The sequence below is a fragment of the Typopeltis vanoorti genome, chromosome 21 (assembly GCF_054136105.1).
Source record: "Typopeltis vanoorti isolate ZY-2024b chromosome 21, IOZ_Tvanoo_1.0, whole genome shotgun sequence".
NCBI lineage: Eukaryota > Metazoa > Arthropoda > Arachnida > Uropygi > Thelyphonidae > Typopeltis > Typopeltis vanoorti.
This window is the reverse complement of record NC_143569.1, coordinates 39367801-39382799: the sequence shown is the minus strand read 5'-3', so window position 1 is coordinate 39382799 and position 14999 is coordinate 39367801. Positions and strand designations below refer to the sequence as shown.

The window sequence follows — 14999 nt, the reverse complement described above, 5'->3', positions numbered from 1 at the left end:
GTTGCTATACTACGATTTTCTTCTGGACTTGTACAGTTCAGGTTGATATTGAATGTTTTTAAAAAAAAAAAAAAAAACACTTAACAAAGTCTTCTTGTATTGAGATTTTTCTTTGGCTTGTTCTGGTTGCAAATGGATCCTCAACATTCTTGCAATTGTTAGACCATCATTTTTGTTCAGATTAGGATCGTGTTTGAGCATTTCACATGCTTCTTTAAATTTCCTCTTAAACCAGGTTTTGATGCAGTGTAGGGACTTGGTACCTTTCCAATCACAATTCTCTAGTATACCTGCAGTGCATGGTATGAAAGGCCAATTTTTCCAAAATGGAGGTATTTAATGTGTCATTTGTGTTTATCTTTCCTAATTGGGATGGTTCGCCCTGTTTCCTCTATGTATGGTAGATTATATGTGCATTGTATTTTGTAAACACCTGGGTGGGCTGGGTGTGGAAGAGGATCTTTGGAAGAACTGAGTAGGTATTTTAATTTTGTTGGGGGGTTTAAAGGTGGTTTTGATGTTGTATTTGAGTAGTGTTCTGTCTATTTTTTCCGAAATGCCTCTAACATAAGGAATGGCAATGGCATTCTCGAAATATTTTTTGTTTTTAGTGGTGTGAATAGTTTTTTTACTGTATCCATTTTTTATAAATGTATGGTTGATGATCACATATTCCTGGTTTAGAGCTTGCTCATTTGAACAAATAGTTTCAGCTCTGTATTTAAGGGTGCTTATCACACCTAGTTTTTGTGTTGGGTGGTGTTAAGAATTTTTGTGTATGTACTGGCCTGTGTGGGTTTGCAGTAGACTGAGAAGGAGAGACAGCCTGAGGGAAGATGTGTGATGTATATCTAGGAAAGAAAGAAAGTTGTTTTTTTCTATTTCAATGGTGAATTGGATATATTTGTGTTGTTTGTTCAGGTGGCTAAGGAATCTATTTAGTGCTTTGCAGCGGTAGGGCCAAATGGAGAAAATATCATCAACGTATCTGAGACAAATTTTGGGCTGTAGGCAGGCTGATTCTAGAGTTTGTCACTCAATGTCTTCCATATAAAAGTTAGCTATTGGGGGGAAAAGTAATGAGCCCATGGCTGTATCTTCTTGTTGAAGGTAAAAATTGTTTTGCCACACGAAATATCTGGAGCGGAGTACGTGGGCAAAGAGGGCATGATGTCATGTGGAAATATGTTCTGTAGGAGCACAATAGTATCATCGATTGGGAGATTGGTGAAAAGGGCAGTTATATCAAAGCTGACTAATAAATCTTGGTCGTTGAGTGCAATGTTTTTAATTTTGCTTATGAAATGTTGTGTATTTTTTATATACGAAGGAGAATGACCTAGCGGCCACACTCAAGGAATTGAGTGTAGCCACTAATTTTTTGGCTAAGTAGTAATTCAGGCTGTCGATTCTTTCAACAATCGGACGCAGTGGCATGTTTGTTTTGTGTATTTTTGGCAGGCCATAAATCATGGGTGCAATGAAGTATTAGTTTTTTGGTAGTTTCTTCTGGCCATGTGTAAACGGATTTAATTAATTCAGTTGTTTTCTTTTTGATGCATTTTGTAGGGTTATAGTTTACCATTTAGTAGGTGTTATGGTCTGATACCAAATAGTTCATTTTTTCTATGTAGGTTGGCCGATCTAAAACAACAGTAGCATTCCCTTTATCTGATTTTGTGATTATAATGTCCTTGTTATTTTTTAGGGATTTGATGGTGAGTTTTTCCATTTTGTTTAGGCTGCTGCTTAGTTTTTTTTTTGAGTTTAGTATGCACGATGTGCATACTAAATTCAATATCCATACAGAAACATTGTGCATACTAAACATGTTTCCATTGTCAACTAGATTGGAGGAATCTTAGACTTCTCTCAATATGATAAATGATATCCAGTTTGTTTACTGACCTTGGTGCAATGGCAAAGTTCAGGCCTTTTTCCAGTAGCGAGAGTTCACCTTGGGTGAGGTTGTAGATTTCAAGAATGCCATTGCCATTTCTTTTGTTAGAGGCATTTTGTAAAAAATAGACAGAACACTACACCAATACAACATAAAAACCACCTTTAAACCCCCAACAATATTAAGACACCTACTCAGTTCTTTCAAAGATCCTCTTCCACACCTAGCCCACCCAGGGGTTTACAAAATACAATGCACATGTAATCTACCATACGTAGGGGAAACAGGGCAAACCATCCAAATTAGGAAGGAAAACACAAATGACACATTAAATACCTCCATTTTGGAAAAACCGGCCTTTCAGACCATGCACTCCAGACATACCACAGAATTGATTGGAAAGGTATCATGTCCTTACACTGCACCAAAACCTGGTTTGAGAGCAAATTTAAAGAAGCATGTGAAATGCTGAACCACGATCCTAATCTGAACAAAAATGATGGCCTAACGATTGCAAGAATGTTGAGGATCCATTTGCAACCATTATAGCAACCAGAACAAGCCAAAGAAAAATCTCAATACAAGAAGACTTTGTGAAGTGTTTTTTTTTTTTTTTTTTTTTTTTTTAAACATTCAATAGTAACCTGAACTGTACAAGTCCAGATGAAAATCTTAGTACAGCAACTGAACTGTACAAGACCTGAAGAAAAGCTTGGTATGGGAGGACTTTAGCAGGGTTTATTGTGTTTTTTTTACCACGAGGTCAGGCTAAGTAAAAGATCAATTAACAGCAAATTCAATTTACCTTTGTAGAGTGCAAGAACATGTAGCTTGTTTTCATATATACATGTATTTTTCTGATGATGACTTCAATACAGGGGTCGAAACTTCAATTGTTATTTTATTAATAATAAGTAAAATAATCATTTCAACACGTGTGTTTTGTGTCCCTAAAAGGCAAGAAAGGTGACCAGTATTGTAAGGGAGGCAAAATCAGATTACAATAAGAATCTAGCTGAGCAAATCAAAAGAAATCCCAAAGAGTTCTTTCTTTAAGCGGCAAGTAAGAGGCAGAATGACTACGGAAGATTAACCTTATTGAGTGGTGATGGTGATGAGGTGAGAAAAGCAGATAAAATAGTTGAGTTACTGAGTGATAACTTTGCAAGGGTGTATTATACAAATGAGGCAAATGCTGTGATATACATGGAAAATAAAATGGGGGGAGGAATATTATTGATGATAGCTGATGAGCTGCAGCCAAGGAGAATAGAAGTTGAATTGCAGGATAGAAAAAAGAGCACATTTGAGGCCATTTGGTGTGAGATTGAGGCCAGCAGAACAAAATATACAATCAGGTGCTGCTATAGACCAGGTGATGGAAAAGATGGTGGAGATAGTATGCATAAGCAAATAGAAAAAATGAGTGGAAGGAGGGTAATTATTATGGGAGATTTCAACTATGGCAGCATTGATTGGAGGGAGGAGAGGACACACAGGAGGAGGAATTGGATTTTATGCAGCTATTAAGGGATAACTATCTGCATCAGCATGTAATGGAAAATACTAGGGGTCAGAGAGTGCTTGACCTAGTAACTGCATCTGAGGATTTGACTGTAATGAATATGACCACATTGCCACCAATTGATGAGAGGGATCATAGGGTCTTGACTTGGGAGGTGGCTAAAGGTGTAGAATTTACAATTAAGACAGGATACATGTGGAATTATCGGGCTGGTAAGTATGACAAGCTTAGGAGTTTGATTGGCTCAGTGCCACGGCATGTCAAACTGCAAGGGCTGGATGTTGATAGTGTGGGAGGCGATTAAGAAGTGTTTGCAGGGGGCAATGGCTGACTGTATACCTAGAGTCCGAATAATAAATCAAGTAGGGATTAAATGGATAAATAACACCATTAAGCTTGAGCTGCAAAAAAAGAAACAACTGTGGAAGGAATTTAAGGAGAAAAGTAACCTGCAGGCACATGAACGGTATAAAGCCCAGGCCAGAAGAGTAACAAGCGTGGTAAGAAAAGCAAAAGCGGATTATAAAGAACATTAGCTGCAGGCTAAAGAGAATCCCAAACAGCTTTTTTTCAATATGTTGCAAGTAAAAGAAAAAATGTATACGGCAGATTGATTTTAAAGAATGCCGATGGTAGGGAGGTAACCGAATCAGTTGATATAGTAGAATTACTGAGTGAGCACTTTGCAGGAATATATCATCCAGGTGGTGACACTGCAGAAATGGAAGAACCAACTGCTTACACACGAACTGTGGTGAATGAAGTGGAGGTGAATAGTCTATTACAAAACCTCAATGTCAATTAATCTGCAGGATTGGATGGTATACCAGCTTGTGTCGTACGAGAAGCTGCTAAAGAATTGTCAGTGCCTTTGACCATTTTGTTTAATTTGAGTCTCGGGTCTAGGTTAATCCCATGGGGGGGGGGAATAGTTCCACTGCATAAAGGAGATTCCAAGACTGCTGTTGAAAATTACCGGCCGATCAGCATATCAGCAATTGTTGTCAAGGTCTTGGAGAAAATAGTCAAGAGGAAAATACAAGATTGCATAGATGAAAATGGGATACTGTATGGGGACAGCATAGTTTTGTGAAGGGTAGATCATGCCTCAGTAACTTGCTAATGTTTTATAACACAGTGACGGCTGAACTGGATAAGGATAATTGGTTTACAGTGATTCTGCTGGACCTTGCTAAGGCCTTTGACAGGATACCACATGGAATTCTAATCAGTAAACTGCAGCATATGGGGATGGATATAGGGTTGGTAAGATGGATAGGAGGGTGGTTGACGGAGAGATATCAGAGAATGGTTTATTCAGGAGTAGAGTCCAAAAGACGGCCTGTGACTAGTGGTGTGCCGCAGGATTCTGTTCTTGGACCACTACTGTTTAATTCGTTCATTAACGATATAGGAAAGAATCTGAGAGGAACTGTGCATCTGTTCGCGGATGATGCAAAGTTAGGTAGAGCAATAGTGAATGCTCAGGATGTCAAAATTTTGTAGGATGATTTGGATGGTTTGGAGGACTGATGAATGAAGGAGAATGGATGTCAATTTAATGTGGAACAATGTAAGGTTTTTGCATTTTGAGGTGAAAAGATTAGCAGCAGTATATCACATTGGTGGAACTGTACTCCAGGAGATTGACGAGGCCAGGGATTTGGGAGTGTTGGTGGATAGGGAGTTGAAGTTTAGGGGACACATCGCAAAAGTGGCAAAATCAGCTCATTAAATCACTTGGTTGCTGAAAAACACTTTAACAAGCAGAGGATCCAGAGATGATTGACCAAAATAATAGCAGGACTATGGAATGAACCTTATGAGAACAGGTTGAAGATTTGTGGGCTGCAGAAATTGGTTGATAGACAGAAAAGGGGTGATATGATTGAGACATTCAAATTACTTAAGGGTTTCTTTAAGATTAATTCCGAAGATATTTTTGAGAATAGGACTGGTAGTGGGAGGACTAGGGGTCATCCATGGAAGCTTGTTAAGAGTATGGTTAGCAAGGGTGTTAGAGCTAGGTTTTTTATTTGGAGAGTGGTAAATGAATGAAATAAGCTGCTAGAGTCTGTTGTGGGTGCCATGACTGTAAATGAGTTCAAGGTGAAGTATGATAGATATTGTGTGAATGTTGAATAGTTGTTCTTGACATGATGTTGGGCCTCCCTCGATGAGTCTAAGGACTCCTTGGAACTGCCCGTAATAATAATAATAATAATAATAATAATAATAATAATAATACATGACAGAAAGTTATGTGGGAACTGAGATGGATGAATTGGAGGTTCTTAAGATATTGCAGAATCGCAATGTGAATACAGCTATGAGATTAGATGGGATATCAGATTGCATATCAAGGGAATGTGAAAGGGAACGGGCAATGTCTCTGACTAGGGTCTTTAATTGAAATCTCAGCTCTGGTAGAGTTCAAACGCCATGGAAAGAGGGCAAAATAATTCCTTTGCATAAGAGAGAGATTCTAAGACTGCAGTAGCTAATTATAGACCAATCAATATCTCTGGAAATGTGGTAAAGGTACTGGAACAATTGGTCATAAAGAGAATTCAGCAATGGGTGGATAGGATAATGATAGAGATCATATTATATTATTATTACCATTGCCCCATGGAGTCAAAGACTCATCTAGAGAGGATTATCATATATTATATTGTATATATTTATATATACATTTAAATGTAAATAGTTGGATAGCTTTTTTGAAATTGCACCAAGTGCACTGATAACTATTGGGATGACTTTAGTGTGTTTAAGCCACAGTCGTCCAACTTCGATTGGCAGATCTCAATATTTAGCATTTTTTCCTGTTCTTTGTTGTTAATGTTGTTATCACTGGGTAGTGATATCAATAATCCAAACCTGCTGATGTTCGATAACTGTGAGGTCAGTCTACTGTGTTCTAAATGCTGATCAGTTTGTATTTGAAAGGCAAGATTCAAAAATTAATTAAAAATAAACAAAAAAGTCAGCAACAAATCACATGACCAACAATCACACAAGTACACTAAGCTATTAAAAATTAACAATATAGTACTAAAATTCAAGATATTACCTACTGATATAACCAGTTATTACAGAATAGAGAATTTTCTTTAGTAAATGAAATCAAGGAAAGTATATGAATAAATAAATAAAATCCTCTAATGCCTTCTGGCAATTTCAAAAATAAAGGAGTTCTGACTACTGCCTTAAAGGAAGCAATTCTTTTATCCCTAATTAACATTTGCAAACTAGTAGGAAGCTAGTCTCTTAATAATAGTGAGTCCAAACTATCAATAAATCAAAGCTTTTCTGGTGAAAGATAGTATAACAGAAAGTATATGACTATTTTAAAAAAGTAACAATGATTATGATTTATACGTGTGCATGTGTATTTTTTATGCAATTTAGATTGTATTTTTGGTATATTTTTGTATTTTTGAGGCATTGATACTTCAAATACTGCTGGAGTAAAGTTAGGGGAAACCATAATTGTTATGACTACTTGATTTTCTTTTGCTGATTTTGTGGATAATGCAGGATGATTAACACTATAAAATAAAATATCACCAAGCACTGCTATAAACATCACCAGGCAAAGGAACCAACCCATTTTACATTTGCAATGATATTTTGCAAATAAATTTTTTTTTTTTATGATTTGAAATAAGATAACATTTTTTTAAATTTTCTGTATTATAATGCAAGACTGTTTTGGCTGGCACTAATGACAAAAAAAGGTGGAAAATATTGTTGAAAGTTTTTTCACTTAGTCATACTATAAATTAAAGATGCCAAGAAATTATATTCTTAGTTTAATCCTTTATCTAAATCTAAGCACACAGTTTGCATGCAAAGTAACTTCCCAACTGGGCTACTTGTATATACAGGCTAATAATGTCCATCAATTGCCTTAGTATCCCATAATGCAAGACACATATCCTTACAGACATGTATAATGCTATGTGTTATGGGAAGGTCCACTACCCAGACAAGTTTCAACCTTCAATCAAGTATATTAAAGTGCAGGGATACTTCTCCAAAAACTCTGAGTGATCTATAGGATCACTAAATCTCATCTCACTGAGTGACTCTAAAGAATCTCTACTAGACTCCACTCCTGACCTGAATCACTCAAGGACAGGAAACTCAGTGGTGGCTCCACTCAGCCACTGAGCAGAACCTCTCTATTCCCACACTACCTGAGATCTCATCAGTGGGAGCCAGACCAGAAGAGATAGCAAGGTAGGTTGAAGTAATGCAGAAGTCATATATTTCCCATATACAAGTAGTCAAAAGATGTCAAATCTTATTACTAGAATACTCTGGATTAGAGCTAGTTGTTGCAAGTTTTTTCACTTGGTTACTTAAGAAGATAAGATATATTATTGGTTTCCTCTTTTATCATAAATTATGTCACACATATGATATAACAGTAACTTTCCTGTCTTGTGCAAACCTCCGTAATGTAGCAAATGTAAGGTTATGTATTTTGGGGTGAAAAGATTAGCACCAGTATACCACATTGGTGGAACTGTACTCCAGGAGATTGACGAGGCCAGGGATTTGGGAGTGTTGGTGGATAGGGAGTTGAAGTTTAGGGGGCACATTGCAAAAGTGGCTAAATCAGCTCATCAAATCACTTGGTTACTGAAGAATACTTTGACGAACAGAGACAATCAAGTTATTGTTCCTCTGTATCGAGCCTTGATAAGACCCCCATCTTGACTACTGTGCCCAGATCTGGGTGCCAGAGTTTCTTCTTGATGGGGAGGAGGTGGGGAGGATCCAGAGGCAAGTGACCAAGATGATAGCAGGTCTATGGAATGAACCTTATGAGAACAGGTTGAAGATTTGTGGGTTGCAGAAATTGGTTGATAGGCGGAAAAGGGTTGATATGATTGAGACATTCAAATTACTAAAGGATTTCTTTAAGATTAATTCAGAGGATATTTTTGAGGACTGGTGGTGGGAGGACTAGAGGCCATCCATGGAAACTGGGCAAGAGTGTGGTTAGCATGGGTGTTAGAACTAGGTCTTTTACTTGGAGAGTAGTGAATGAGTGGAATAAGCTGCCAGTCTGTTGTGGGTGCCATGACTGCGAATGAGTTCAAGGCAAAGTATGATTGATACTGTGTGGATGTTGAATAGCTGTTCTTTACATGATGTTTAGGGCCTCCCTCGATGAGTCTAAGGGTTCCTTTTAGTTGCTCATAATAATAATAATAATGATAATCTTTTTTAGGGATTATTTTGCATATAACTATGACTCTGCTGTAAAATAAAAGAATTATTAATCACTTGCATCAAACCCAGTCAAATGCAACCCATCTTTCTCTCTCTCTCTCTCTTTCTTTTCTCCCCCCACCTCCTCCTGCTTTCTGCAGTTCCATCTGTCCTTTCTTCCCACAGATCCACAAACTTTTGCTTACTGTCATAACTTACTGTTTTATTAATATTAACTCCTTGACTGCATCATATTATTTTTACATTATATTATTACATGAAACCCAGTCAAATGCAAATCATCTCTCTCTCTCTCTCTCTCTCTCCCCCCCCTCTCCCTCCTGCTTTCTACAGTTCCATCTGTCCTTTCTTCCCACATATCCACAAACTTTTGCTTACTGTCATAACTTACTGTTTTATTAATATCAACTCTTTGACTGCATCATAAAAGAAAATATTTATTTTTTACATATCTTAGATTATTTGTAGATTACAGACCTCTGGAAAGGCTTCAAACTTATTGAAATCAGCTAAAGAACAGAAGAGCTGCATACTAATGCTTGATGTTATGATTAATAAACACATGGTAAAAATGATTAAACTTCCAAGCTTTTTTCCTGGACCAAAAATCTATAAAAGAAAGATTAATTTTCATTTTCAAATAATAACTCAGAACTGCATAATATTCTCACACATGAAATAATTAAATTTTCAATAAATTATTCTATTTAAAAGTACACAGGAAATTACACAGATATAAGTAAATTAAACCATCTATACCCAGAATATCCTAGCACAGCATAGTTGAGTATTTTAGTTGCTTCTGCCATAACTCTAAATGTGCCAAACAGCTAAATTATACAATCATCCCACTATTCTATGGCATACTAATTTCGTCAACTAATTCAACCCTAACCTGACTTCTAGTAAAATATTTAATATTAATTTTGACTATTGTTATACGTGTGAAAAGGCTTATGTGTTCTTTATACATGTTGACAAATTTTGACAGTATATATCAGAACACAGAAAGATAAGTAAATAATTATTTATTGACTTATTGCTGATATTTCGCTAGTGTTATAACCAGGATCTTCAGAGCACAAAACACAGTTTGTCACAGAACGCGAGACTACAACAATATGGTGTAATAATATTGTGATTGTCTGTGAAAGTATTAGTGGTGGTAGATGGCGCTGGTGTTAGATGATAAAGTATTGAGTAGTGATGAAGTTGGTGGAGTAGTGAGACGAAGAGTTGTAGAGTAGATGCCCTCAGTTGATGAGTCTTTGGACTCCCTGGAGGTGTGATGTAATAATAATAATAATGGGACTAGTTTGAAAAATTCTAACAACAACACAATTACTAGAGTCCTAATTAGGTGCTCTCTATGTTAAAAAAAAAAAAAAACAGAGAGAGAAAGCAGGTACTAGTTATGTCTTAAGATGACTGTCTCCCAAATCTTAGGCAAAATTATACAGCTATATTTGTTAAGATTCGGAGTATGTTTCAAGGCTTCTGTTGCTTCTAATCACAATTTCTCTGACTTGTAAAAGCTTCTGTGCAGTACTTTTGTTTTCTTCCAGTTGATCCTCTGTGCAGGGGTATCCAAAGCATGGTCTGCTAGGCCCGACTTGCCATAGCAATAGTGCCAGATGTATTTTTTGTGTTCACTGAGGTGGATGTTTACAGATTTTCTTGTCTGATCGTAGTAAGCTTCATCAAACAAACAGGGTACCTCGTAGACTCCTGGATGTGATAAAGGAGAGATCCTGTCCTTGGATGATCAGATGAGAGTAGCCAATTTGACATACCATCTAAATATGGTGCACAGTTGATGTTTATTGAGAATTCTAGATATTTTTTCCGATGTGCCTTTAATGTATGGAATGGTGACTGTTTTGTTGTAGTTCTCCTTGGTGGATAGTAGGAGGGGGTTTCTTGGAAGCATTTAGTATTTTGTCTATCTTATGGGGATTATAGCCAATGGCTAAGAAGGTGTGGCGTAAGTGAATCAGTTCAACAGCAAGAGCATTATCATTCTATCAGATTGCTCTTACTCTGTGGGTTAGTGTTTTTAAGATACCATACCACTGAGAAGGGTGATGGTGCGATTGTTTGTGTAAATATCTCCTGTATATGTGAGTTTTCTAAAAACTAAGAATGATAAGTAACCATCTGGAAGACATGTGATTAGTGTATCCAGGATGGTCAGACAGTTATTAGCTTCCAGTTCCATTGTAAAGTGAATTTTTGTGTGTTGGTTATTTATAGCCAACTTCTACATAGAACACCTAGAAAAACTAGCTATTGATACAGCCACTCTCAAACCAATGCTTTGGCTACGCTATGTTGACAATGTGCTTGCTATTTGAATGGATACATTCTTAGTGCATTTAAATAGCCAACACCCAAAAATTCACTTTACAATGGAACTGGAAGCTAATAACTGTCTGCCCTTTCTGGATACACTAATCACACGTCTCCCAGATGGTTCCTTATTATTCTTAGTTTTTAGAAAACCCACACATACAGGGAGATATTTACACAAACAATCACACCATCACCCTTCTCAGTGGTATGGTATCTTAAAAACGCTAACCCACAGAGTAAGAGCAATCTGATAGAATGACAATGCTCTTGCTGTTGAACTGATTCACTTACGCCACACCTTCTTAGCCATTGGTTATAATCCCCATAAGATAGACAAAATACTAAATGCTTCCAAGAAACCCCCTCCTACTATCCACCATGGAGAACTACAACAAAACAGTCACCATTCCATACATTAAAGGCACATTGGAAAAGATATCTAGAATTCTCAATAAACATCAACTAAGCATAGTATTCAGGCCGTGTGTCAAATTAGCAACTCTCATCCGTTCATCCAAGGTCAACATCTCTCCTTTATCACATCCAGGAGTCTACAAATACCCTGTTCATGTGATCAAGCTTACTACGGTCAAAGAGGAAAAAACTGTGGACATTCGTATAAGTGAACATAAAAGATACATTTGGCACTATTGCTATGGCAAGTCAGGCCTAGCAGACCATGCTTTGGATACCCCCTGCACACAGGATCAACTGGAAGAAAAACAAAAGTACTGCACAGAAGCTTTTACAAGTCAGAGAGATTGTCCTTAGAAGCAACAGAAGCCATGAAACATACTCTGAATCTTAACAAATATGGCTGTATAAATTTGCCTAAGATTTGGGAGACAGTCATCTTTAGACATAACTAGTACCTGTTTTTTTTTTTTTTTTTTTAACATAGAGGGTGCCTAATTAGGACTTTAGTGTTTGTGTTTTTGCTACAATTTTTTAAACTATCCCATTATTACACCATGTTGTTGTAGTCTCGCGTTCTGTGACAAACTGTGTTTTGTGTTCTGTAGATGCTGGTTATAACACCAGCAAAATATCAGCAATAAGTCAATAAATAATTATTTACTTATCTTTCTGTGTTCTGATATATTACCATCAAAATCAGTCAACAGACTATTGTTATAATTTTATATATATATATAAGCTAAGATTCAGTAGGATTAATTACCTCAGATCTTGTTATTTTTTAGTTAGCTTGAGAACATTCTGGCTAAGAGTAATGAATCTTAATATCAGTCACTTCAGGTTTTGAATAGTACCGGTACTGGTTTAATGATAGTTACTGGTTTAATGGCTACATTCCTAAGCTGTCAGTAGTACTATTCTTATTTTATTTGTACCCACTATATGGATTTATAACTATTTTCTGTGCCTAGAGTGCTGAAATGGAAGACAGAGTAACTTAACGTCCTCATTTATTTAAACTGTAACTTAGAAGAGTATTAATTAGTTAAGAACTGTTGTATAGTATCATCAAAAACAGTTGGTCGATCTTTTTGAGTAACCTCTGTAATTAAATTAACCCATAAAGAATTAATATGCATGTCTAACTGAAGTTAGATTATGTGAGTCGGAAGTAGGTCATTCATATTCTAGAGCTCTTTCAGCCACTGTTTTCATTGAGGTTGGGGTAGTTAGTTAATGCCTCACAGGTTTCCTTAAATTTACAATCATGCTAATCATACTCATTATTTTTATGTTATCCTCATACTCATTATTTTCTTGTTTTTCCTCATACCGACCTCCTGGTTGGCAGACTGGTTAGCATATCCACTCTCTAGCCAAAAGGCTGGAGGTTCGAATCCTGCGTTGGGCATGGATGTTTGTGATTGTCTGTGGAAATACTACTGGTGGTGGTGGTGGTGGGCAGTAGATGGCATTGGTGTTGATGAGGTTAGTTGTAGTTGGTGGGTTGAATGGTGGAGACAGAGAGTTATAGAATGAATGTCCTCCCTCGATGGGTCTTGGACTCCCTGGAAGTGTCACATAATAATAATGATATTATCCTCATACATGTTATCGTACAAATCATATTGTAATATGTAACCATATACAGATTAGGTACATTTCCAGTCAGTTCTGTAGAATGTATCAAGAGCATAATCAAAAAAGGCCCAGTTTCCAATATTTATTGAATCTAGCACGTTGTTTGTGTTCTTTTATTGTGTATCCTGTTTCACCTATGTTAAGCAACTTTCAGGTGACTACATTTGTTACACCCATGGGTGGGACAAAGGAAGAAGGAGGTCCTTGGCAAAACAGAACTGTCTCTTCAGTCTCCAGGGCTAAAGCAGCCTCTAAGCACTGCAACACCCCCAAAGGAAAAAATGAAAAATTAAAATTTTGTTTGAGTTTATAAATAATAACAATGCTTACAACATTATATAAATGCAATACAACATGTTAAAGGTTACAGCTTATGTTTTGATATTGATTGAATAGTTAATAATTGGAATTGTTCGATTAACGCTTTAGGTTACGAAACAGATGCACTGCAATCTAACACCGATATTCATTTGTGCTTGTCATTGCATGTTATGTCATTCCTACACTGCCCAAACAGTGTATTTTTAGTATCCTTAGGCACGTTATTTCTGTGAGATATGAAACGTTTATTATTGGTGCATGGTGAACCATTTTTTGTAAATCTTATTTTATTTTATTAAAATAACATATAATTATTTATTTATTATAGATACAAGGCTGAATTATGACGAGTGTCACTGTTGAAAATATGAAAAGAATTATATTTTTTCAATTATCGTTACACGAAACAAAAGCACTGCGATCTAACGCCGATTTTCGTTGGGGCTTATCATTGCACATTATGTCATTCAGAAACTGCCCAAATGGCAGTGTATTTTAGTATCCTTACGCATGTTATTTCGGTGAGATATTATTATTATTATTATTACGGATGACTCCAGGGAGTCCTTAAACTCATCGAGGGAGGCTCTAAACATCATGTCCACACAACTATTCGACATTCTCACAGTATCTATCATACCTTGCCTTGAACTCACTCGCTGTCATAGTACCCACAACAGACTCTGGCAGCTTATTCCACTCATTTACCTCTCTAAAAGTAAAGAACTCAGCTCTAACACCCTTGCTAATCACACTCTTGCCCAGCTTCCATAGATGTCCCCTAGTTCTCCCACCACCAGTCCTGATCTCAAAAATATCCTTTGAATTAATCCTATAGACACCTTCAGCAATTTGAATGTCTCAATTATATCTCCCGTTTTCCACCTATCAACCAATTTCTGCAATCCACAAATCTTCAACCTGTTCTCATAAGATTCATTCCATAGACCTGCTATTATCTTGGTCACTTGCCTCTGGATACTCTCCACCTTCTCCCCATCAAGAAGAAACCTAGGTGACCAAATCTGGGCACAGTAGTCGAGATGAGGTCTTATCAAGGCTCGGTACAGAGGTACAATAACTTGCTTGTCTCTGCTCGTCAAGGTATTTTTCAACAACCAAGTGAGTTGATGAGCTGATTCAGCCACTTTTGTAATGTGCCCCCTAAACTTTATCTCCCTATCTACCAACACTCCCAAGTCCCTGGCCTTATCAATCTCCTGGAGTACAGTTTCACCAATGTGGTATACTGCTGCTAATCTTTTCACCCCAAAATGCATAACCTTACATTTTGTCACATTAAATTGACATCCATTCTCCTTAGCCCAGAACTCCAATCTATCCAAATCATCCTGCAAGATTTTGACATCTTCTGCATTCACTATTGCCCTACCCAACTTTGCATCATCAGCGAACAAATGAACTGTTCCTCATAGATCCTTCCCTATATTGTTAATGAAAAAATTAAACAGCCGTGGTCCAAGAACAGAACCCTGTGGCACACCACTAGTCACAGGACGTCTTTTGGATTCTACTTCTGAATAAACTACTCTCTGATATCTCTCCATCAACCACTCACCTATCCATCTCACC

The 14999-nt window shown here is 36.9% G+C and overlaps 1 protein-coding gene across 1 annotated transcript in view; it reads right to left on the bottom strand.

The window, feature by feature from the left end:
• na (sodium leak channel non-selective protein na) overlaps window positions 1-14999 on the bottom strand; it is a 1005813-nt gene that overhangs the window by 571420 nt on the left and 419394 nt on the right. The window contains exon 15 of the mRNA XM_090411658.1: window positions 9153-9284. Coding sequence (XP_090267784.1) covers window positions 9153-9284 — 132 coding nt within the window. The remainder of the gene's footprint in view (window positions 1-9152; window positions 9285-14999) is intronic.